General features: G+C 33.2%; 1 protein-coding gene across 3 annotated transcripts in view; it reads left to right on the top strand.

Moving 5' to 3' along the window:
* LOC118195760 (TBC1 domain family member 31) overlaps positions 1 to 25,978 on the top strand; it is a 202,753-nt gene that overhangs the window by 7,517 nt on the left and 169,258 nt on the right. For all 3 annotated transcript variants that reach the window (XM_085820182.1, XM_085820184.1, XM_085820183.1), the window contains exons 3-7: positions 5,848 to 5,985; positions 8,128 to 8,246; positions 14,369 to 14,547; positions 18,161 to 18,312; positions 21,872 to 22,031. In XM_085820182.1, the coding sequence (XP_085676308.1) occupies positions 5,848 to 5,985; positions 8,128 to 8,246; positions 14,369 to 14,547; positions 18,161 to 18,312; positions 21,872 to 22,031 (748 nt within the window). The remainder of the gene's footprint in view (positions 1 to 5,847; positions 5,986 to 8,127; positions 8,247 to 14,368; positions 14,548 to 18,160; positions 18,313 to 21,871; positions 22,032 to 25,978) is intronic.

A 25,978-nucleotide genomic window follows, 5' to 3' on the forward strand; every position in this document is an offset into this window, starting at 1 on the left:
TGGCCACAACATTGTCTTTTCCAGGTGTATGTTTAATTATTAAGTTGTATTGTAATTTTAATCCTCATCTGACTAACCACGGGGACAAATTTTTCCCGATGTATAATCAACCCATAGTATGATCTGAATATACAGTTATCAATGCCTTGCCAAAATATACTCTAAATTTCTGCACTACTAAAAGTACAGCTAATGTTTCTCTCTCTCTAATCATGTAATTATGCTTTGTTTGATTGAGAATTTTGGAAAAATAAGCCACAGGCTGACCAGTGTGCATCAAGACAATGCCTACAGCGTAATTTGAGGTGTCCACTGATATTTCGATGCCTTCAAGTCCAGCACTTGTATTAACACAGCTGACCAAGGAATCCGTGCTTTCATTTTAACAGCGGTTTGGCTGTCTGTGCCAGGTCCTTTATCAACGTTCAATGGTAAGAACATGTGCCCAAAAATGAGTATAATTCCTTTGCTGTATTTGGCAGCAGCTTGTACTTTATTGCAATTATTTTCAAATATTCAGTTTTTATGTCTCTCTGAGAAATTTAAATCTAGGCGCCTAAGCCCTTTTGCCACAAATTTACATTTGGCCACTTCCACTTTTAAACATGCTCTCTTAATAATGTGAAAACTTCATATAAATCTTTAATATTGTTACGAAATGTTTCTGACACCAGTTGCTATGTTATTTTTTCCCTTCACATTCGTACTGGGTTCGTATGTATTTGGAGTGAATAATGACGACAGCACTTAAGGAAGTATCAAAAGACACTTTATTGGCCAGAATTCTCAGGACAGCTCCAAAACTCTTTTACACAGTCTTTGAAGAACTACAATAAACATGCTGACATGCGACACAGCCTTTACACTATCAGGCTGTAACGGTGGAGACAGCTTCACAGCAAAGCACCAGAGTACAGCTCCTGATTCTCCTCTGTCGTTCTCGGAATTCCATGACTCTCGAGACTCTCCATGCTACACCTCGAGATGCACTCGACGATACACAAGAGCACAGCTTCCGACTCTTCGGTTCAGTCATTCCCAGAGCTCAACACAGTCTCTCGACAATGCACTAACTACGATACACTAAGAGACTCTTTTGGTGCACTCGACGACCCACTCAGTACTCGCTGACCGCCTGTCAACTCGATCGACTCCGCATGGACTAACTAACTGACTCGATACTAATTCGCTCTTGACCATTAATCATTTGAGAAAGGACACTTTCGTTGCTTGCATCTGTGTCTAATATAAATTGTTTGTCAGTCAGGGGATAAGCAAGCACAGGCGTAGATGTTAATGCTGCCTTCAACTGATTAAAGGACTTTTCGCACTCCTCAGTCCACACGAATTTTTGCTTACTCTCAGTTAATTTATGCAGAGGCCTTGTGATGTTGGAGAACCCCTTCACGAATCTTCTGTAATAGGTACAGAGTCCCAGGAAGCTCTGTAGTTGATGAATATCCACTGGGCATTTCCAGCCCCTAACTGCTTACACCTTTTCTGGATCTGTGCAGACACCTTCGGCAGAGATGACGTTCCCGAGATAGGTAACTTCACTGCGGAACAACTTGCATTTCAAAGGACTCTGCTTGAGGTTGGCATCTCTCAATTTCTGGAACACCTTCCTGATATTTTCTAGATGTTCCTCGAAAGTACGGCCCAATATAATGATGTCATCTAGGTAGACCAGACGGGATTCATAAAATAGGCCACTAAGCACTGTCTCCATCAGACGTTCAAAAGTTGCAGGGGCGTTACAGAGTCCAAATGGCATAACTTTAAACTTCCAGAATCCTTGACTGGTAGTGAACACAGTTTTCTCTATCATCAGCATGAATTTCCACTTGCCAGTATCCACTCTTGGGGTCCAGAGTGGAAAACTACTTGTGTCCTGATAGGGTGTCTAGAGTATCATCTATCCTTGGAAGAGGGTAACTGTCTTTCTTAATGGCATTATTTAGTCTCCGGTAGTTGACACAAAATCTTGTTGAGCCGTCTTTCTTTCGGGAGAGAACTATAGGAGATGCCCATGAATTTTTTTGGATGGTTCAATGATATCATTTTCTTGCATCTCCTTCAGAAGATTTCCAACCTCTTCCTGTTTTGCGAATGGTAAACGTCTGGGATGCTGCTTTATCGGAGAGTGATCCCCCGTATCAATTCGATGTTGTGTCAGTTTTGTGTGGCCAACATCTCTGGGTGTTACATAAAATATATTTTCAAATGCTTTAATTGTTTTCTCTGCCACATGACCTCGTTCACGGGTTAAATTTGCACTCTGCAGAAGTTCTTTCATTAATTCCCTAGTTGCCTCAGTCGGAATTTCAAGTGAGGCAAGTAACTGGAATGCATGCTGCTAGCACTTCAGCTTTTGGATGCATCTCAGTCTGTGGCTAACATTCACCACTCTCACAGGGATGAAATCTTTCGAAAGGTGTATTAATGAAGAGGCCACTAATACCTCTCGTGGGCTATTTTCAGGGTATTCAATTAGTCCAAATCTGAAGCTATTCTTTTCTATGGAGCCGGCTATTAATAATTCTGTCATCGGAGGGATGGTGACATCTGTTGTTGTTACTTTGTGAATTGAAGGAATGCTGTTCTTCATTTCGAACACAGTTATATATTCTTTTGCAGAGCGCAAGGTGCGGTAAGATAGCTTCCCTGCAAAGCAGGTTTAGGGTTGCCATTTCATGGCAAGTGAAGGCAGGGTTGCCACATTTGGCGACAAAATTGGTGATACACCATGGACGGAGGGTGAACCTTCTGGAACGAATTCTTACCAGTTTAGCCCAGAATGTTCTAAAACACAAGCCAAAAGCTATATGAACCCTGCTGGTATGCAGGGAATTAAATAGTGCGAGTCAATTGGTCCATGCAGAGTCCATCGAGTTGATAGTCGGTCAGTGAGTGCCGAGTTTGTCGTCAAGTGCACCAAAAGAGTCAGTGCATCATTGAGAGAGTGTGTTGAGCTCTGTGAACGACTGAACCAAAGAGTCAGGAGCTGTGCTCTGTGTGTCGTTGATTGCATCGCGAGTTGTAGCTTGGAGAGTCTCGAGAGTACTGTGAGTTCCGAGAACGACTGAGCAGAGTCAGGAGCTGTACTCTGGTGCTTTGCAGTGAAGCTGTCTCCACTGTTATAGCTGTTATATGTGTTGCTGAGTTATATGTTATGACTATGTAAATGTGATTTTGGAGCTGTCCTGAGAACACTGGCCAATTTAAAAAAAGTGTGTTTCGATACTTCATCCAGTGTATCATCGTTATTCACTCCAAATCCACACGAACAACAAACGTACGTGAAGAAGAAAATAACATAACAATATGTTCATCGATATTTATCACTAGTTACTATTATGTCGTTGAGGTAAATAAATGTCACTTTTCCAAGAACAGGTTTTAATACAATGTCCATTGTCATGCACATACTCGGTAAGAGGATGCTACCAACCAAGCGCGTGAAAAAACAGTTTATCTGAAAGGAGAAGGAAAAATATCTGGCAACGGGAAGAAGAAACGTGCTTGATGCGAGAAGGACGGCATGCTCGTGTGAAAAAACAGTTTATCTGAAAGGAGAGGAAAAAATATCTGGCAACGGGAAGAAGAAACATGCTTGATGCGAGAAGAACGGCATGCTCGTGAGAAAAAATTTGAAAATGAGTTTGGCTGTATTCCGAGAGTGGAGTTTTTCTTCTTTTTTTTTGTTAAGAACTGAGAGATGCAATGTATTACTTGTGCGTTTGATGTAAATGTGAATAAAAGCAATACTTTGTGAAAAGTTAATGTGTATTTACAAAATTAAAATATAGCTCATGTTATTGTTAAACCTGTTTAAGTGTCCCAGTTTATTTCTTGCAAATAGAGTTGACTAATACCGTTCATAAGTGGATGGAAACGAACCGACAAAGATGAATTGATCAAAGAATCGATGTATGACATCCATGATACACTGGAAGGTAGGTAGGGCTCCACACAAACCAAAAGGCATTCTAAGAAAGGCATAAGTGCCTGATTTTATTATAAAGGCAGTTTTTTTTTTTTTTTTTTTTTTTTTTTTTTTTTACATCCTTGGCTTTTATAGCTATTTGAAAATACCTTGAGGTAAGATGTAGTGTGGTCATAAATTTAGTTGATTTAAGTTTCGGTATAATTTCTTCGATTGTAGGCAGTGGATAAATGGGATATTTGGATAAACATTTTAGCTTTCTATAGTCAATATGAAATTACCACTCTGAAATTCAGAGTGGTAATTTCAATTAGAATCTAAATCATATCTAAATAGCAGTACCAAAAGTTTTAAAAGAAAAATATTACTGTATTTCATTATAAATTAATACTACATGGGAACTTTTGAGAAAGAAGATAATTAGTATGTTGAATGTGGCTTTGCCTATACATGTTTAAATGTGTAAAAAAAAAAAAAAAAAAAAAAAAAAATTGCTTGCACCCTTGTGTCTAAAAAAGCCCTCTGTAGTCATGTATTAGTCTGCAATAATGGCCTGATTATGTATATATTAATATACATGAATGTAGTAAATCTTTGCAATTTAAGTCATCATGGTAATGATGTAGTATATGGTCTACCACGTGTAATTAATCATTTGTTTCTTAGATAGTGCAGCTAAGATGCTGTTTTTAATTCAAACATATGATAAAATGGTGGGAAAAAGAATAATTAAAACAATAACCAATGTTAGTGCCACCATTTAAAGAATAAATGATTGATTAAAACTGGAAGATCTCATTATACATGATTACACTCATCATTCTTTTACTTCTGTAAAAAATTCTTGAATTGTTCCAGTGGGGTTACACTAATAAGCAAGTAGAAAACTTTAAAATATAAAAAATTATATCAGTTAAAAAAATTGCAATCTGACTTCTGTCTTCAGTTTAACCAGTAAAATCTGAAATATATTTAAGGTATTTTTAAGCTAATTAGCTACTATAAATCTAATAGATTAAGAATTAGTTTCAAGATGTAGAATCTAAATCATATCTAAATAGCAGTACCAAAAGTTTTAAAAGAAAAATATTACTGTATTTCATTATAAATTAATACTACATGGGAACTTTTGAGAAAGAAGATAATTAGTATTCAAGACATAGTACTCAAAATATATGTTATATTACCTGAAATTCTTTTTCCTCTTCCTTCACTTTTGGCTTATGATTATGTAACTCTGAAAATGTTCCAGCAAAGACAGTTACACAATGGGAGGTTGTTTTTAAAGACAGGTATATCTTATAAAAAGAGACAAGGAATTTTGCAAAAAAATTCTGAGCAATTATTATTTTGCAATGTAATTTTAACAATTTTGGAAATGATAGAAACATACGAATCCACAATAAAGAAGATTTGAAATGTTTTATTAACTTCTAAAATGAAGGAATTTGGGTTGGAAGAAAGTGTTTTGATTTGTTATTTTTAGTTAAAAAATATTTTTCCATATTATTTTAAAGTAATAGATAATCAATGCAAGCCTTGACATTTAAGGAGGGGAAAGTGAGATTTTTAAAAATATTTATTTAATTTGTTAGTTATTCGACCGGTTATTTTTATTGTCTGCCTGTTATCAAATATTCAGTATTTGGGTCAAATATGAATGTCTTCTGGATGCGCTTTGCTTTCCTCACTACGTTATTAGTTTTTTGTTTGTTTGTTTGCTTTCAATTGCTTCTTTAAAATTTACAATTTAAATTGAAAATTTATGAAATGTGTTGAACGACATATTTAATTCTCTGTTTGTGTACTGATAAAAAAATTAATGTTATTTTGTTATCAATTTGGTGTTAATTTTGCCTAAAATAACAGAAAAATAAAATGTCATTTTTTAAAATTTACAGGCCTCTTTTATCCATATCTAACAGTTCACATAACAAGATTGTTAGTTTTGTTCATGCAGCATGGGACAAATCAAGTTCAAAAATTGTTGCTGGAGATAGTTTTGGCAACATATATATGTTTTATCTTCAAAAAAATAAGTAAGTAACTGTTGTGCATTATGTGATGATTTAGATGCTTATAAAACAATGTTTTAATAAAAAATATGTTTATGCACTTCATCCCCTTCAACAATCATGGCTCCATAGACACACCTGTATATGCTCATGAATTTGACTCTGAATATTTGCATAATTCTTTGGTGGGATAATTAGTACCTTTGGTTCAGTATTTTTTGTAAAAATAGACATAACTGGCAAATTCTCTTAATTTTGCACATGAATGTATATACAGGGTGATTCACTACCAGACTGACAAACTTGCAGGATGTGCAGAGATGACTCAGAATCACATAGGAATGCAGGATCACAAATGCTGTAGTTGCAAGCTATGGTGCAAAGAAGCATAGAAAAAGAACAGAAACAGCAACACATTAATGGGGAAGAAAACATATTATTGAAAGGTTGTACTACAATAGGTGTTCAAAATTACAACCAGAAGTTGTTTGGCAGGCCTGAAAGCGGTGCTGCATGGAATTCTTTATGTTCTGGAATATTCCTAGCATGTCATGTATCCTCCCAGCAGTTATAGATATTTGAGCAACGAGGTCTTCAACTGTCTATGGAAGTCTTGTACACCAAACATCCTAGAAGTCTTGTATGCATGAGATCCCAGAAGAAGAAGTCCATGCATGATAGGTTCGGTGTAAGTCCATGTACTACCAACATGATGGGGCTCCTCCACATTAGACGACTGATTCCGCCAAAACCTAGTCATAACCTTTGGACAGCGGTGTTTTGTAGTTGCCAACTCACTTAGTTTTACATCACATCTCCTGAGCTTCTGGTAGATCACTGAATCTCCTGGTTTTTAATATTTTAATGTTTCTTAAAGAAAATGTTTTCCAAAAAGTAAAATTTATTGAATTAATGAAACTTAAATTAAATATTAACATTTATTGAATTAATTGACTTTATTTTAACCTTTTATTGAAAGATTTATTTTGTTCTTTTATTGAATTCTTGAGATTGATTAAAAATTGACTTTTATTGAATTAATGAAACTTAACTTTTATTCCCTCACTTCTGATGATTTTCTGAATAATTTTTCTTAAAATTTTGTTTCATCTGTACCCTCCCTTGCTATCATCATATAAATTGCTTTTGAAGTAGTCATATACTCTGTAGCAAACAGTGTCTTGTCTTTGTTTCATTTGGTATGTATTTCATTCTTTCACAGCCTGCATTAACCGATTTTTTTTATGCCTTCAGCCATATCATCAATGTGACATTTCATAGTGTTATCAGCAAGTGGTATTTGTGAAAGTTTTTATTTAATTTCTTGTCCAAGAAACCCTGCTTTCAGACAGGGTTTGACAAATGTTTCTCCGATAATAGGACTTTTCTTGGCCTCTGCAATGAATAGCAATACTACGAAGATTCAAGTGGTTTTCAGATGACTGAACTGAAAAACCACTTGAACTGATTTCTGATAACTGAAGTGATAACTTGCACTTTTACAGTAAAAAACTCCTTTGGCTTGTCTATTAAAGTGCTGTGTTTTGTCAACAAATGTCACTCCAAACAATGCATCTCATGGCATCATTGCTCAGTATAAATACACAAATAACACATTGCTGCCGTTTGGCATAATGTTTTTGTGTCACAACAAAACCTTACTTAATATAATCATAATTTTGTTTGCGTTTTTTTCAAATGAAGTTAAAAAAAAAGTCAAATTTATTTTCATGTCAAAAGTAAATATAAAGAGCCATTCACACTGGGGTTTATCTGTGACATAGTCAACGCATCTCCAAAACCAGTTTGGCCCCATAGCGCAGCAAGTTGAAAAATCTGAACTGCATGTATAGTGGAGCTAGTAGACACATGGAACTGACTCCGTTAGCTCAGATAAACCCCAGTGTGAATGGCCCTTAAGAGCACTGTTTATGTGATTGTTACTGACCAAATTGATTGCTATGCTGACTGAATCATTATTGATTGAATTGAGCACAATGTAGTTGAGTGGTGTGGTGCATGCAGGTGGCTGAGTATCATTCGCTGCACCTACAATGCTATGCTCGGTTATATAATGAATGTGTATAGATTGCAGAAGTGAGATAATATTTATAGTCTATAAATTTATAAAGCTCTTCAAATATTTTATTTTATTTATTTATTTAGATTTGTTTTGTTATACCATTGGCATAATGCATGCTGTACTTTCTTGACATTTTCGCCTGACAAGAGGCAAGAAGTTATTGTAGCTTTGTCTGACTGCTCTGTTGTATCATTAAATTCAGGTACACTTTTATTTTTATTTTAATTTATTAGTTTGTGCAGTTTGCTGTTTCAAGAAATTCTTATTTTTAGAAAATATTTTGTACTTTCCAATTAGCAGGCCACTTTAGAAAGGCTTTTGTCCCAAAACTCAAAACATCATGAAATTTGAGTATTAATCAGATGGAAAGACTGTTAAATGCAATTTTCATGTAACATTTTGCTACTTTTGGTAGTGTTTATTGCTACCGCTTTTTAAATTTACTTTCATCAGTTGTTAATTGCTGTAAATTGCATATATATGTTGATGTTTTACAGTATGTAACTGAAAATTTTCAAGTGTCTATTTAGAAGACTGAAATATATTTCAAAATAAATACACTTTATAACAACAAAATGAATACACCAAGAAAGAATCCTGCGATTTCTTTGAAATTTCGTATGCATAAATGTTTTGACCAGATATGCAGATGATTAAAATTTGGTGTCCAATGAATGAATAGTGCGATCTCCAGCGCATCGGAACTGTGCATCCAGCAGATGTATATAAGCAGCTGTTCTTGAACTGTTGTTAAAAATTTCTGTTGCATTGTGATTTAGAATACCTTTCAATGACCGAATAAATGTCTTGTCGCAGGATTTGAGCTCATTACAAGCAACTGTCAGAGTTTGAAAGAGGTCGTATCATTAGATTGAAAGTAGCAGGTTGGGCAAATCGGAGAATCGCTCGTCATGTGAGTTGAAGCGATTAGAAGATGCTGGCAAGAATGGGTGGACAAGGCAGATTTCAGCACCATGATCGTAACGGTTGACCTAGGGCCACAGCAGATCGGGAGGACAGAATGATTGTCAGATCAGCTGTCACAGCGCCTGATTCATTGCTCTCAATCATCAGACATGCAAGTCGCACACGAGTGTCCACCAGGACCATTCACAGCTGATAGAGCAAAATCAACGCTCGTACTGACTGTTACGCCACTTGCCACTCACGCCTGTATCTTGTGGAGCCAGACTGCAGTGGTGCTTGCCTCGATTTGGTTGGAATGATGCTGACTGGGGACGTATAGTCTTTAGCGATAAATCCTGCTTTCAACTGTGTTGTGACGATCATCAAAGACGTGTCTGGAGGTACCCAAAGCAGCATGTCAATCCTGCTTTCACTATTACACACCATACAGGCCTTCATCCAAGCGTGGTCTGGCATGCCATTTCTCTTGATAGCCGGACACCTTTCATCATCATTAGAGGCACACTTACAGCACAGCAGTACGTCAACGACATTCTGAGACCTGTTTTGCTACCATTCCTTTTGCAGATGATTAAATATGGCCTTATTTTTCAGCAAGAGGTAAAAATATATTCATTGCAAACTGCTGCCTTGGCGGAAATTGGTGATTTTTGGCATTACATGGATGCCGAGTTTGTTCAGTTCTTTGACTTGTTATTTTGGCTTGTGTGGCGGCAATTTTTGGCAAAAATCGTTGCCACACAAGCCAAAATATCTACACAAGCCAAAAAAACAAGTCGAAAAATTGCACAAATTTGGTATGCATGTGCACAACGACCTATTTTCACTTCAAAAAACATCAGAGAATTGCACAAACTTGGCATTGCACACTCCCTTGACTTTATCCATGTACACATCGACCTATTTTCTCTTTAAAAAATATCAGAGAATTCAACAAACTAGGCATTGCACACATTTTTGACTTTGTCTATGTGCACATCGAACTATATTCACTTAAAACGTCAAAGAGCAGACAACAAAAAAATATGTAATCTCAATAAACTACATTTTAAATTAAGCAATGAAATAACATAAAAAAGGAAATTCACCTTTGCACTACACAAAGGAAATATCCACTTACCTTATTTACGAATTAACATGTCTTGAGTCAAACAAAATTTCTTAACAGCATCTAAAAACTTCCTAAAATTATCTGAATTGGAATCTGTATAGTGGCGTTAGCACATAAATTCACAAAATAAGAGCAAAAAATATCCTCCGTAGTGCTGTTTATTGTCCGACGTTCGACCATAAGCATTTCCTTCGTACAAACAGGACACTACTAAGTAAACCTTCATTTACACACCAGTCAAGTAATGCTCTTTTCCCTTTTCTTTCCAAATCGTACAGAAACTTCAAATTAATCTTACCATATTCAGCCATTTTACCGTCTAAACCACAAAACAGGCGATATACTTCCTAACCAGCACACACACAAGCCCTTACGAATTTACCGCAATCATGCAACCAATTACGTCATAATAGGCTTTTTATAACATTCAACTACTCAGGCTATCATAAATGAATCAACAATTTGGTGATAAAGGAAACAACAACTTCACGATAATACAAGGGGTTCCCTTCTCTCTACTCTAACCCAGCAAGATAACGCCAGACTACATACGGTACGTGTTGCTATGAACTTTCTTGGCCCGCCAGATCTCTCTCCCATTGAGTGTATCTCGGATATGGTGGGAAGATGTCAGCATCTACCAGGGAATGTTGATGACCTAGCCCGATAATTGGAGCAAATTTGGCAAGAAATACTGCAGGAGACTATCTGGGAGCTTTATCAGTCTATGCCACACTATGTGGCAGCTTGCATCCAGGCTAGAGGTGGGTCAACACCTTATTGAGCTCATTACTTTGTAACTGTGTAACTCTGAAATAAATCATTCAATTGTTCTGAAATTTTAATTATTTTCTATTCTGTACATAATCTTCCTGTCTACCAATTTTTGTCTTCATCAGACATCTCCTTCTTGGTGCATTGTTTTTTTTTTATTGTTATAGAGTGTATATATAATACATGTGATAATAAAATATTTGTAATGATAACTACAGTAAAATCTGCTAAGAAGCTTAGAAAAGTAATACTAGAATAGCAAAGAATAGGATTAAAGAATAGCAACTGATACAGCTGTCTTTTTTTTTTCACACTTTAAAATGGTGAAAAAATACGTTATGTTAATTAATAATTGTAGTAACTCATCTAATGCCACAAAAAGCACCAAAATGACTACTTACAAATTTTTATAAAAAAATGTATAGTAAATTTACTGTAGTAACTCCACATGGAAAAATAAATACATGGCATATTTAGCATCTGAGTCCAGACAACACTTTTAGTCTAGTTACTAAAATACTTGCTTCTATATTAAAAAGTCTATGATTCAAAACCCTAATGTGGCCACTATAGTATACCGGGGGGGGAGAGTGGACAATTCTATATCTCTTATTCCACTGGGCCGATTGACGAAATTTAACTTAAGTTTTTCATGTCTCGAAAGCACGACTTCGGATATATATTAGATTTATATATAGCATTCTAATATAGGTATTTTAGCACAAAATCAGACTTTTTCTGAAATAACATACCAGTTTTTTTCCATATTTCGTTTCTACGTGTCAAATTACACCAGATTGCAAAGTTATGTGAAAATCCCACGAGTAGTTTTTAAAAATTAGCTTCCAAAATTTTAGCTCCTCAATTTTATTTGAATTTGATAAATATTTATTAATATCTCTTTGTTTATCAAACTTATTTTATTTTTCTTTTCACATTTCAAAATTTAAGTTCATTCTAAATAAAATTCACCCATTTTTTATGATTTATTTTTTAAATTTGTATTTTTAAGTAATTTTTGTAAATTTTTTGAATTATAACCTATAAAAATTTTAACCATCATCTTAAAGTAGATGTATTTCTAAGCATGCCTGCAAAAAATTACGATTTTTTATTCAAAATTTCCTAAGATATGTGTGATTTGGAGCCCTTTGAAATTTGGCATATTTGTTATAGGCAATAATAACTCCAAATGTGGTTTACACACTTTGTTAAAATTATTTGAAAGTAGGAACAATGACTTTTCTTTCTGCTCCTGTACAATGAAAAAAAAAAGGAAAGGAAAATAGGTTGCTATAAATTAATAAGTTTCGCAAGTGAATTATTCTTGGTTGAAACTTAAAAAAATGCGGCAAGACAAATTTTTGAATTTCTCCATTAATTTCTCACAAAATTTCATATTTAGACATGATTTGAGTCGTAGAATCAAAATATGAAAAAAAAATTGCCATTTCAGTAAAAGTTCAATTTTGTGTCAAAGTACCTATATTAGAAAGATGCTATATATAAATATAATACATATTCTAAGTGGTGCTTTCGAGACATAAAAAAACGCAATTTGAATTTCATCAATCAACCCAATAGAACAGGAGCTATGGAACTGTCCCCCTTTTTTTTTTTTTTTTTTTTTTTTAAATTTTGCGCAGTGTGCATCAAACTTTCATCAATAAATGGTGCCGCTACTTTAATCTACAAGGCCTGTCCTGAAATTAATGCGCCCCATTTTCTTCTGCCGCGACTATTCGTCACAAAGTGTTGCCGCTTGCACGGAAGGGTGGGTGGAGTCTTGGGAACACAGCACGACCAGCAGCAGTCGGTTCCGAGCTCATGTTTCAGTGAACCCTTGTGTGAGTGCTCAGACAAAAAAGATGGGAAAAACTCTCAAGCAGCAATATGTCATTAAGTTTTGTTTCAAACTTTAGAAAATGCCGTTGGAGACTTTTGCGTTGCATCAGAAGCATTTGTCTCCTCCTGACTTCTTTTTGTTTTCAAAGATTAAGAAATCTCTCAGAGGACAGCGTTTGGGGACCCTGGAGAACAGCAGGTGTCTACAACAAAATTTAAAGCACATTCCTGTGATGGAATTCCAGGATGCGTTTAGGCATGGAAATCACATTAGAACAAGTGCAGGAGGGATGTATTTTGAAGAATATTGAGTAATTGTACAAATCGGTTCAATAAATTCCATTAAAAAAAATGGGCGCATTACTTTCAGGACAGAGCTTCTATTATTGAAAAACTAAATAGCTAGTTTATAACAGTTTGGTAACAATGGATATGAGGTAAACTACTCTTTTAAAGCTCTGTTCCTACTTTGCATATTTCAGTACATGAGGCTCATTTATATTGCCTTCAGTTTATCAAAAATCTCATATGTATTGTAATAACCTTAGAAGCTTGGAAAAATATTTCTTAATTCAACAGCCTTAATTGCACTACAACATTACCTACAAATATCATGCATGTATATCCACTAACAGAAAACTCTGTAGTGATTCTGCTTGCTAATCAAAGAGACATAAAAAAAAAAAAAAAAAGCATTTCATGCAAATAAAGTTTCCCTGTATTGTTTACATATAACAGATCCTTTTCTCAGGGGTTACTAACATACACTTCCACTTTTCCATTTGAAAGTTATAATTACATTACTACTAATTACATACATAAAAATATATTTTCTGGCATTCTTTTCTTTAATTTTACAATTTAAAATCTTGCATAGGCAAATTTAGTATTCAGACTCAAATATTTCAGTGACTAGGCATGCTTTTAGTCTATTCACTGAAATATTTCCTCACAATCTTTGGTTTGTGATCATTTTATGGCACCACCATATAAAGTAGGTTAATACATTCTTAAATAAAGCTATGCTTTTGACTTTGATGAAGTATTTCTTAGGAAAAGTCTGTTGAACTTAGTGCAAGTAACTTTCTGCAGCTGCAGTTGTTTTCTGGGCTGGGAAACTTTTGTGTTCCAGTCATGAGAATTGAGTATGATCATTTTTCATATTCAAAAGAAATAAAAATGAGAAAAGTGCATTTTTGTGCAGGTATTATAGAGTCAAGCAGTTAAACTTAGGTGTGAAAACTGATAAGCAGGAATTTCATATCGGGGGTAAACTACTAGATCTGAAGTTTTATTTTGTAATTTTAAAAATCAGATTTATACTGGAAAACTGATTATACCTGGACTTCTTATCTGTGTTCTAATATATTTGAAAGCATACAAAAGTATTATGAACTCTTGTACCTAGGGATTACATCATTTATGCATGAGCATGTAAAATATGTAAAAAGGTATATATGGGCTAGCTTGTACTTTTAAACATCACTGGGTACAAATGTATTATAAATAATCCCTAAGTACATAAGTATTATGAACTTTTGTACCTAAGGATTACATCATTTATTCATGAGCATGTAAATATGTGAAAAGATATATATAGGGAAGCTTGTACTTTTAAAACTTTTAATTCATGTTATATTCTAAAAATTATTTTGGTTTATTTTTAGATTCAAAAACCATAGAAAATCAATTTAACCATCACATTTCCTGCGTAAGTTACATTTCTTTTGACAAAAGTGGCCGAAGGGTTCTGTCTTGCTCTAAAGATCAAGCTATACTGTGGAATTTGAACACATTCCAAATTCTTCGGTATCTTACACTCAGAAAAAGTATTGATATTGTGAAGGTATATAAAGTTTTATTTTCATTTTGTCTTTTTTTAATACATTCGATTTTATTAAATTTAGATATTGTACTTTGACGTAAAATAATCCACCTGCTTTTGTAATCTGTTTCTTTTGACATTTTGAACAAGGTATATTTTTCATTCTGTTGATTTCATGTCTTAGCAAAATAGAAACTGCTGCCATTTCACTTACAAGAAGTATTTGTTGCTTGCCTTGTGAACATGTTATCCCTTGAAAATAATTTGCAGCTATATATAATTTTTTAAATTTATTAATTGAATGAAAATATACTCATGTGGTGTGAATTTAGGGTAAAATAATATCATATCTAGTTTCTATTTCTATCATTTGGCATACATCAGATCATTTCAGAGAGAGGAATTTGTTCAACTTTTCAAATGTGAAACTGAAATCAAAATATGACCAGATTTCAGTTTTTTAAAAAAAGAAATCATATTTAGGGGTCAAACTGTGTTCTAAAGTTTCCTGATTTCAGTTTTCCAAATTTTTTTGGGTGGAGGGTATATGTGTCTAATTCTATAAGTGATCGGTTTATATTTCCTGTATGAATGTCATTAAAATCTCTCTTTCTCTCTATATAGATATATAAATACACTAAACTTTCTCTCTCTCTCTCTATATATATATATGTAATAACAGAACAATTTTGGAAGCTCTGGATATAAGAACACTGATGTAGATGCGCAGAAATACCGATGGCATAGATACGTGATGCTTCCATATTTATTTAAATTTAATTTCCACAATTCACTTGGCACTCCAGAATTTCCAGAATAATTTTGATACTATTTCGATAGAAGCAAACATAGAAGATTGCTGCAGTGTCTTAACAGGAAGAAAGCGTAAGCGAGAAGAAAGTGAGTGTCGCAGCAATAATGCAGAGGAAGAAAGAAGGAAGTCAAGTTCAAGTTAGTTTTGGTTTACAATTATTTTGATTGGGCAAGAGATATCTGCATTAAGCGTTACGTAAGATCGCATGATTAATTTGAATGACGTGTTTAGACTTATGGCGCTATTTCTAAGACAAAGAGAGGAAGTTCCCAAATTAAATAAAACTAAAAGAGATTATAGCCAATTAAATTTAGAAGTTTTGTTTCATATTTTTTATCTTACATATATATGTATATATGTGCATGTATTTGTGAGAAATTTTCTATACTGATTTGTACTTCAAAATATATTAAATAAAGTGTTGGTTTTTTTATATTTTTCACTGCCTTTTTCATTTTCTGTGGGATATGAAAATATTAAACATTTATCAATAAAGTAATTTTATAACAATTAATTACATTGTAATATTATGCAGCATGATATTTAAATTGTTATTCTAACCAATGGAAAAATTATATGATGACTGACTGATTCTCATGAAAAATATATACTACTATATCAGCATTTTGTAAAGCATAGGTTTTAATTATTCTTTATCTTTTGGTGTCATAGAATTTGTGTCTGTAGAGCAAAATGTGTTAAGGGAAAATTACCTTTTTTACTCTATAGATATGGATGCATATATGTGAACTAAATTATAATATTTGAGTAATCAGTTCTGGACAGATGAGTAATTTGAATATTTCATTTCACAGGTCAAAGAATTCTTCTGCAGTTCCATCCATAAATTTTATTTCGAGCTGCAAATAAATTGCTCGTTTCTTGGTTTCCATCATGAAACTCTCTTAATGTGGAATTATTCAGGAGTAAAAAGATATCTCAGGTGAAAAAACTGTTAGAGGGAATTGGGTTAGAAAGTGTTTGATCTTTTGACAAATAAGATGTATTTTATTTTCAAGTCACTTTTTGGAAATAAAAGTATTTATACATCTTTAATCTATTTATCGAAATTATAAAATACTGTAATTTTCACACAGTAGATGTTTAAAATGTGTTAAAATATTCAGATGCAAATGATAAAAACAATATTGTTAACCATGTGAATGCTTTTATCATCTTTTCTTCTAGAAACCGAGAAATTTGCTTCTATGCTTGACAATTCATTACTTAAAATTCAAGAAATTTAACCATGACTGTTTTTAAACAAGTTATCATTCACAAAAACTATCAACAACATTGCTAATTCCTCATTTCTTAAGTGATTTAATGACAGTTTCTCATTTTATTGCATCCATAATATTTTTAATTAAGTCTCATATTATTGAACTGCTACAGTTTTTCCTGTTCTGCTGACTGTTGTTGAAAGTGATAGTTACACAGTAGAACTTTTGTGCACCAAACAAAAAAACTGGATGTAAGTGATACGAAAGGTTTTAATTGGTGTGTCTTTAGCCTTAACAGAATATGTAAACACTGCATGTCAACATATAATATATGTGTATATATATATATATTAAAAAAGGTGATATAGGTGGTGATAACTTGACATAAATGTTATATCTATCAGATCTACTTTGCATTATATCCATCATGAGGTACTTAAAATTTTATCTCCAGCATGCAGAACTGGGTATCGGAAATTCTAAAGATATGCTCATTTTAAAATTATTTTGTGACATTGATATTGAACTGAATTTTATGGCTTAAGTGCAAAGAACATGATATTTAATAAATAAAGGCATTAAAACAAAGCATTAAAAAAACGCCCCTTTGGACGTAATTTAAAATCTGAAACCTTTCAGTTTCCCCCTCCCCCACAGTGTACATCTCCAGTGGACTTCTGAGGCCCATAATCTTTCCTATTAACGAGTTGTTGAAAATGATGGTAATGTAGTAAGACATTTTTGAACCAAAGGGAGAATGCTGGATTTAAGTGATATGAAAAAAGGTTTTTAATTGGTCTTTCCATAGCCTTAATAGAACAGTCATTGCATGTCAGCTTATGACATTTGGAAAAAAAAAAAGCAAGATAAGTTAACAGGTGATAATTTGGCATGATAACTTCTGTGTCATATCTATTAGATCTGCTTGGCATTTAATCCATCATTATGTACTACTTGCCAGTGCATTTCTTGATAGTAGATATTACCTGGACTGGAATCTCACAATTTAAGTTTGCCTTTCCTGTTTTTCAGAGCTAAATCCGTATCAGGATTTTGTGCATCATATTGCCAGATTATGATAGAGGGGACCACAGCTACACCCGTAATGAAATTCAATACTATAACCACACAGATAGGCCCTAAAATGGCACCTTAAACAATACATAGCTCTGACTCCTATATACATACATTAATATAGTTTCAATTTTCATTGTTTTTAGCACTGTGGAGATGCAACGGGAAATGCAAATTTCTAACAGATGTGAATTAAAATTTGGAAACTGCATTCTTCCCAAGTTTATTTCCTGGAATGACATTTGAGTTTTAACTTTTTAGAATTACTGCTAATTTAATTTTTATTAATGAAATGTACACATATGAAAAAATTATGACTTTATACAATTTCACTTCAATAATCACTTAATTCCAGAACGTGAGGAATGAATTCTGCTGTAAAACCATTGGGGGGGAAAGAAGAAGAAGAGTGGGATCAGTTATATGAAAAGGAAATAAAATTTATTCTAAAATATTCCAAAAAAAAAATTTATCCTGTCTTATAGTCAAGTATTTGTGGATACAAAATCTTTTGTTTCCTTAGGTATTCTTTCATCCTAGTGAAGATATTATTATCTTGGCTTTCAAAGATAGCTCTGTATTTCTATGGAGCTCTGAGAATTTCATTTGCACAAATCGGTTTATATGTACTAGTGAAGATGTGCCTTTAAACATCAAGTGTATTGACATTTCAAGGTATGTATTTTGAAACTGAAGTAATTTCTAACTTTCCATGCTTAAATTCGTGTGTATCTAATTTTTTGATTTATTATATATCTAACTTGAATTTTCTTCTTGTGCCTTTTATATAAAGGTTCTCCTAACCTACAAAGTTAATTTTCTGATAATGTTGTATCATATGTGGTATTTTTCTTATATAGTGATTGGTAATATACTGCTGAAATTGGTTCATTACCATTTAATCTATATAGTAGAGAGTCAAGACAAATTCTACATCACTGGGTCAGTATTCAAATCAGTAGTGAGGCATGATTATTACTGTCATGTCCGTACCAAGTAAGGAATATATGGGCCACAACAACAAAGCCAGTTTGTAGCTGTTGTTTCTAACAAGACATATCTAAAATTGTGAAAATTTAGTAAATTCAAAGATACAAAACAAACTTCATTGGAAGATTATATCCCAATTTATCAAATGGTACAGAGATTAAAATTCTGTGGTAATTAATTTAATTGCTAAGTAAGGGTATGAACAAACTTTCCTTCATTATTAAAGAAGAGTATCCATATTGTTCTTGTTGTTATTTCTAATGGCTTTATTTGTAAATCAGTTCATTTACATCAGGCCACTTGCCAAAAATAAAACATTAAACTCAAAATATTAAAAACACCTAAAAATTACAGCACTGAAATTAAAGTCTTTACCAAAAAAATCAAGTCATTAAAATTTTCACAATTAATCAATCACAATCTTAAAAGTCTTCAGTGATTAGAGGCGAAGCAACCATGTGCTCCGGACATTAGATCCCTGGTCATCCAGTACACAGAAGAACACCATATTGTATCCTGCGGGAGGGAAAAGAAAGTAGTGGGATATTGTATAATATGTGAAATGGTGTTTTAAAATATGCTTAGTGAGTCAAAAACATTGTGATCAAGATAAATAAAAAAAAAAAAAAAAAAATGGACAGCATTGCATGAAAATGCAATATTTAGTCTTGTGAGGTGATCCCAATCCTGTTTTGGAAAGTATATTCAAAACAGAAAAACAGACTAAAGAATCTTTAAGAGGCCTTACATGCTTATGTAAATTTAAAGACCTTATTTTGACAAATTTTGGGAATTCCAAATACAGATTTACTTTAAAAGAGAAATATTTTCTATAATAAAGATGATTGTAATTCAAAACCTAAATTGACTGTGCTGCTAGTTTTCGAATTGAATGCTTGAGAATCAAAAACATATTGGTTAAGCTCTTAAAGAATTTTCATAGATGTTAAATATAGTACTTAAAGGTGTTTTTTTTTTTTTTTTTTTTTTTTTTTTTTTTTTTTTTTTTTTAATATTCTTGAGTTTTATAATACATTTAATTATTTAAAAGTGTTACACATTTACAGTGGTGGACAAAATTGTGGACACTTTTGGAAATTTTTATGTTTTTGAACTTTGTATGCTTATAGAAAATGTTACATTTCGCAAAATGCAAACTTGTATATATCATTTTAAAGAGAATTTATTATTGAATTCAATACAAAACACAAAATTAAATTATTTGCAATAAAAAAAAGTTATATATACTTTAATATAAATAAAAAACACAGTTATTAAGTGGGTTGTAATGTCTAGCTTTCCTGGCTAATCACTGTTCTTGTTCTGAGAATCAATAAAATGTTAGTAACTGGCAGTAGAAGCTGACATCATGTTTACACTTGAAACAATTCATTATTTTGCTTTGTTCTGTAGAAGGAGGACCTGTTTCTTATACACTGCAATTACAAGTAGGAATTTTTGTAAAAATTTTTAATATTTATTCAAGAAGCAATGACATCAAATAAAAGAGTAGATTGGACACCTAGAAAGAGATGTAATATTATTGTGTTACGAGAAAATGGTCTTTCCTATGCTGAAATTGCAAGACAGATGAGTGGTTCAGTGACTACATCTGGAGTCTGAAAGTTTTGTTTACGATATCAGGAGACAAATTCAATAAAAAACAAAGAAGGAAAAGGCCGAAAAAGGTACACCACATCTATTGATGACAGAAGAATAAAAAGACTATGTTTCCAAGATAGAAAAATGTCATCAGCGGCCATCAGAAGTGATCTGAATGGTGCTGGTGTTTCTGTCAGTTCAAGAACAATCAGGAGAAGATTAACAGATGTTGGACTGAGAGGTAGAATTCCACTAAAAAACCCTTATCTTAATTTTCAGCAACGAAACAAAAGACTACATTTTGCAAAAGAACACATTAATTGGACAGATGATCAGTGGTCACAAAATATATGGAGTGATGAAACTAAGATATCGTTATTCGGTAGTGATGGGCGAAAATATGTAAGATGTAGAATAGGAGAAGAACTGCATACTGACTGCATTGAAGCAACTGTGAAGAACCAGGTTAGTGTTATGATTTGGTCATGCATGTCAGCAGATGGTATTGGTGTCGCCTTCATGTCATCGATGGGACACTGAATTCCAGAAAATACACTGACACTATTCTAGAACCAAAACTTCTACCTTCCATCAGAGATCTTTTTCCTAACAATGCTTCGTTTTTTTTTTTCAGCAGGATTCTGCTCCTTGCTACACGGCCAAAATATCAAAAGAGTGGTTTTGTACAAAGAGCATTAAATTGTTGTCATGGCCAGGAAACAGTCCTGACCTTAATCCTATCGAAAATTTGTGGCACCGTTTGAAAACTCTTGTCCAAATGAGGCGCCCATCAAATAAAAGGGAACTAATTGAGGCTATAATTGTTTCCTGGCATCATATAATAATGAAAGAAGAGCTTAAAACTCTTGTCAGCTCAGTGAAATGTTGATGTGAAGCTGTAATCAAAAATAAAGGGTACTGCATTCATCACTATCTAATGTATATTGATAACTATTATCGTTTAACTTTTTTTATTGCAAATAATTTAATTTTGTGTTTTGTATTGAATTCAGTAATAAATTCTCTTTAAAATGATATATATACAAATTTGCATTCTGTGAAACGTAACGTTTTCTATAAGCATACAAAGTTCAAAAACATAAAAATTTCCAAAAGTGTCCACAATTTTGGCCACCACTGTATACTCTTAAACTAGATACATTTGCATTCTAGTGACAGAAATATTAATCATATTAAAATAGAAATGATGGTGGAAAACATGTGTACACATTTTACATCTGACCACTGAAATCATATTCAGTATTATTTCCATTAAAATCAAGTACTTTCAGAATGCACTTCAGAATGTTAAAGTATATTTTTGATGAAAATCTACGGAACAGATGGAGTAGAATAAAATATGCGTTTGTGCAAAATGCTTCTATTTGAAGCAAACTTCATGCCAATGAACTGTCTCTATGGAAAATCTGCAGAGATGAGAATTTATGGTACAAACCTAACAACAGTCAATGAAATGAAAGATGATTTATTTATATTTATCTTTAACCTAAGTTTAGATATGTCCTAATAAATAATTCATTAATAATCTTTCAAAGTGTTATGCATTTTTTGCAATTTTCTATTTGTTAGTGTAGCTAATTATATTAATGCTGCAGTATATAATTACATAATTGCCTTTTAGCGATGGAAAACTCCTTGCCTGTGCTGGAAAAGCTAATTGGTTTACTATATGGAGCACAGAAGAGAATAAGAAGTTGTATAATATTTTGCTTCCATCCAACGTGATTGTGGTCAAGCAGATATATTTTTTAACATGCTTGCAAGGATTAACTGAAGGCTATGTGAGTAAATGTGGTTAGTATTTTGATCACAACAAAAATGATGTTGAATTTGTTTTTCTGTAAAATGTTTTTAAAAGAAGTTGTATGTTTTTCATACCATTATTTCAGTATTAAAGGTGTATATTTAATATTGTCTTGACCCAAGCTATAAATTGGATTCTTCTTCGTAAACATGTGATATTTGTAAGACATGTATTCTTATATTGATTTAAACAAATATTTGAAAGGTAGTTCCAGTATTTTTCGAAGACAGGTTACTGCATTAGTTTGATTAGAAAATAATTTCCATTGCATAATAATATGAGAGCTCACATATACAAAATTTCTTCTACATAACTACCAACTTTATACATATTATTAGTGTATACATTTTGCGGGGCCATGCCATAACTTTTCACGAGAAATAATTAAAAAGAAATCTTTCTTAGTGCATCTAGCAAGAGACCTTCTTTAACATTTTGTAATACTGTAAAAAGTTCAGGTCATATTTTTATCTAGTTAACATCAATTTTGAGAGGGGGAAGCTCAACCACACATCTTATTCCTTCTTTCAAGTCTCATCCACAATTTCTATAAATCAGTCAGTATCTCAGTCTGTTATTATTGTGATAGGAAATAGTGACATCCTCTGTGTTATACATTTTATATAACGCAGTAGGTGCTAGCAGAATGAACTCCTTGGTTTTAATTTTGCATGTTGCAATAGTAGTGATTTGTATGACATTCATGTTTTGCAGGCTTGGTACAATCCTTAAAAAGTCTTTACTTTTGAAAAAAATTTTCAAACCATCTTTAATTTTTTTTTTTTTTTTTTTTTTTTCATTTGACATTTTCATCTGTTTTTTGTGACTTTTGTTTGGTGTGAAAATTAACATTTTGAATGAATATAGACTCAAACTATGTGGCATATAATGGAACCATTGCAAAGTGATATTATAAACAATGGGAAACAATCAGTTACCCCAAAATGAAAGTTTTCATTTCTTTTTTTTTTTCGCGTAATTTTTTTCTTGCAGCATATATATTGTTTGAGACATAATTTTGTCAATAATAAAGGAATATTAAAAGTTTAAAAGCATTGTCTCAAACTGTTTACAAGGCAAAATTAGAAAATGCTTTAAATGACATATTTCATTAACTAGAACACAATTAAATACAGTTTTTACTAGTCCTAAGAAAGCACGTACTTCCGTTTTGGTTTTAGGTGTAGGATACTCCTTTACAGCCAGGATCTTTACTTCACCCGGGGTTCGTTGTCCTTGTCCCACAACATGGCCTAGGTATCTCACTTGATCTTGTGCAAATTTACATTTTGATTAGTCGTAAGTTTGCTTTCTGTATTCTCTCTAGAACAGAAGTTAAGTTTTTAAGGTCTCTTCCGAGTTTTCTGAGTAAATGGCAATGCCATCCAGGTATGGTACAGCGAATCCTTCGCATCCAGCCAGGACTTTAGTCATAAAAAAATATGGGGCATTTTTTAATCCAAAGGGTAAACGTAGAGGCCTGAAACTTCCAAAACTAGTTACAAATATTGCATATCTTTGGGCTCTTTCTGTTAACGGAATTTGCCAGTAGCCTCTAGATAAATCTAATAGAGTAATATATTTTGCTACAGTTTCGTTATGTTCTTCAATATTAGGCAAAGGATAGTATTCAGTTTTAGTAACAGCATTGTGTTTACGATAATCAATACAAGGCCGAGGATCCTTTGATGAAGATTCTATCAAAATCATGGGAGATGTATAGTCCCATTCTCCCGGCTCTTTAATTTTAAGATCAAGCATTTTCTGGATTTCCTCAATATCGGGACAAACTAAGTTTGTTAGTCCAGGATTATTTGAAAAACAACCAGAATATTTCCATAAAATCTTTCGTAAATCTTCTATTTGCTCGGGTTTCAACCTTTTCTTGAGTTCATTCTCCTCTATGATGTCCGAGAAATTTAATATACTTGGATTGGAAGGTAAATGAGGAATGCCTATTTTTAAGTCTCCTTCCACTTCAGTTATCATATTAATCATTTCTGTCTTTTGCAATATGTTTTAAGCATGTTAATGTGATATACTTGATTTGGCTCATTTTGTTCCTCGAAACTTACAATATAATTGGTTTCTGAAATTTTCTGCTGTATTTTTCCAGGTCCTTTCCATGGACTGCTAGTTTACTTCGATGATTCGTTGATAAAACAAAAACTAAATCTCCTCTAGCAAATTCTCTTTTCACTGTATTTCGATCGTACCATGTTTTCCTCCGTTGTTGAGCTTCTTTCATATTTTCTACGGCAAGTTCTTGGCATTTCTTCATTTGATTAATAAGTTCAAAAACATAACTGACAACATTATCACTTTTTTCAATCAGTTCTAGCCACTGCTCATAAAGTAAAGTGACTGGCATTCGTAGGTTTTAGCCATGAACTAATTCTGCTGGTGTAAAACCAGTGCTTTCGTGTGTGACTGTTCTGAGAGCAAAAAGAACTGATGGTAGATAATTCTCCCAATTAGAAGTCGCTCCTATACATACGACTCTTAACAACCTTTTTAGCTTTCTCTAGAATCGCTCAATGGGATTACTCTGTGGATGATACACAGAGCTTCTTACATGTTTAATTCCAAAAAGGCTCCAAAAATTCCTCTGTCAAAGCACTGACGACGGAGATCCCCTGATCTGTTTGAATCACTTTTGGGAAACCCATACGACTGAAAATCTGTAAGAAAGCATCAATCACAGATGGCAAAAAAATGTCTGTAACCGCAACAGCACTTGGATATTTGGACGACATACACAGAGCTGTATTAATATATTTTTTTTCAGTCTTTGAAATAGGTAGTGGACCAACAGCATCGACATTTATTTTAGTGAATATTTTGGAAATTACTAGTACTAATGTCATTGGAGCCTTTTTTTTTTTTTTTTCATTTCCTTTTGCAGCATGCTGACAAGCATCACAGGTTCTTACAAAATCTTCAGTTTCTTTGTGTAACACCTCGTCCAGTAAAAATATCTAGGAAGTCTGTCTTTGGTCTTTTTGACACCCAAATGACCAGAAGTTTCTTTGTGGCACATCTTTATAATTGATGGCTTGAGTTTTTCAGCTATAACTACAAGTTGTCTTTAAAAGCCCATTTTATCCGTATTTTTTTTAACTAAAAGCTCTTTTCTTGTCAAACTATAGTTCTCATTTTTGCATGTACCTTTCTTACCTTCTTGGATGATTTTAGACAGTTCCTTATCAGTAAGCTGAAGTTGTGCAACTTCTTTTGAGTCAATGTTGACCAGTTTCATAAGAGCTTCATCTTCCGTATTTAGTTCCAGTAAATTAGCTTCTTCTTCAAAAATATCTCTGTATGCTTTATTTTCTTCCTTCATCAGTTCCAAGATCTTCTCTTCAGCTATTTCTCTTTTCCTTTGAGCTCTAGTAGAGACAGCATTAACCTGGTGAGGACGACTATCAGGTTCCTTTCCTTGTTTATTCAACAGTGCAAAAGTTCGATTGCCTAATAAATACCTTCCTTTGTCGAATTCATTTCTAATAATGGCAGCCTTAGTTATTACTCGCCCAAGATTGCAATTTATTTCGATCTCAGCCAACGGTAAACAGGTTGGATTCAAATCTAATGGCTGTTGCACCCACATATTTTCATCTGTCAGCATTTCTGGCGGGATGTATTTGCGACAAACTATATCAATACTAGCACCTTAATCCCTTAATATAGGAATTTTATGACCATTTACGTAACCCATACTAGTATAAGGTAATAGAAATTTATCCTCTGGTTTTGCACTAATTCTGTTAAGATTAGCAGGAGATTCAGTACTAATTTTAAGTTTTGGACATTGGGGTCTTAAATGTTGATAGGACTCACACTGATAGCATTGTGGCATCTTTCGTTTTTCATATTTATCATCTGGACGTGGACTTCTAGGTCTATGAAACCAGCTTTGCAAAT

Source organism: Stegodyphus dumicola, chromosome 7, assembly GCF_044657685.1.
Source record: "Stegodyphus dumicola isolate Sdum_Otavi_A_Nest chromosome 7, ASM4465768v1".
NCBI lineage: Eukaryota > Metazoa > Arthropoda > Arachnida > Araneae > Eresidae > Stegodyphus > Stegodyphus dumicola.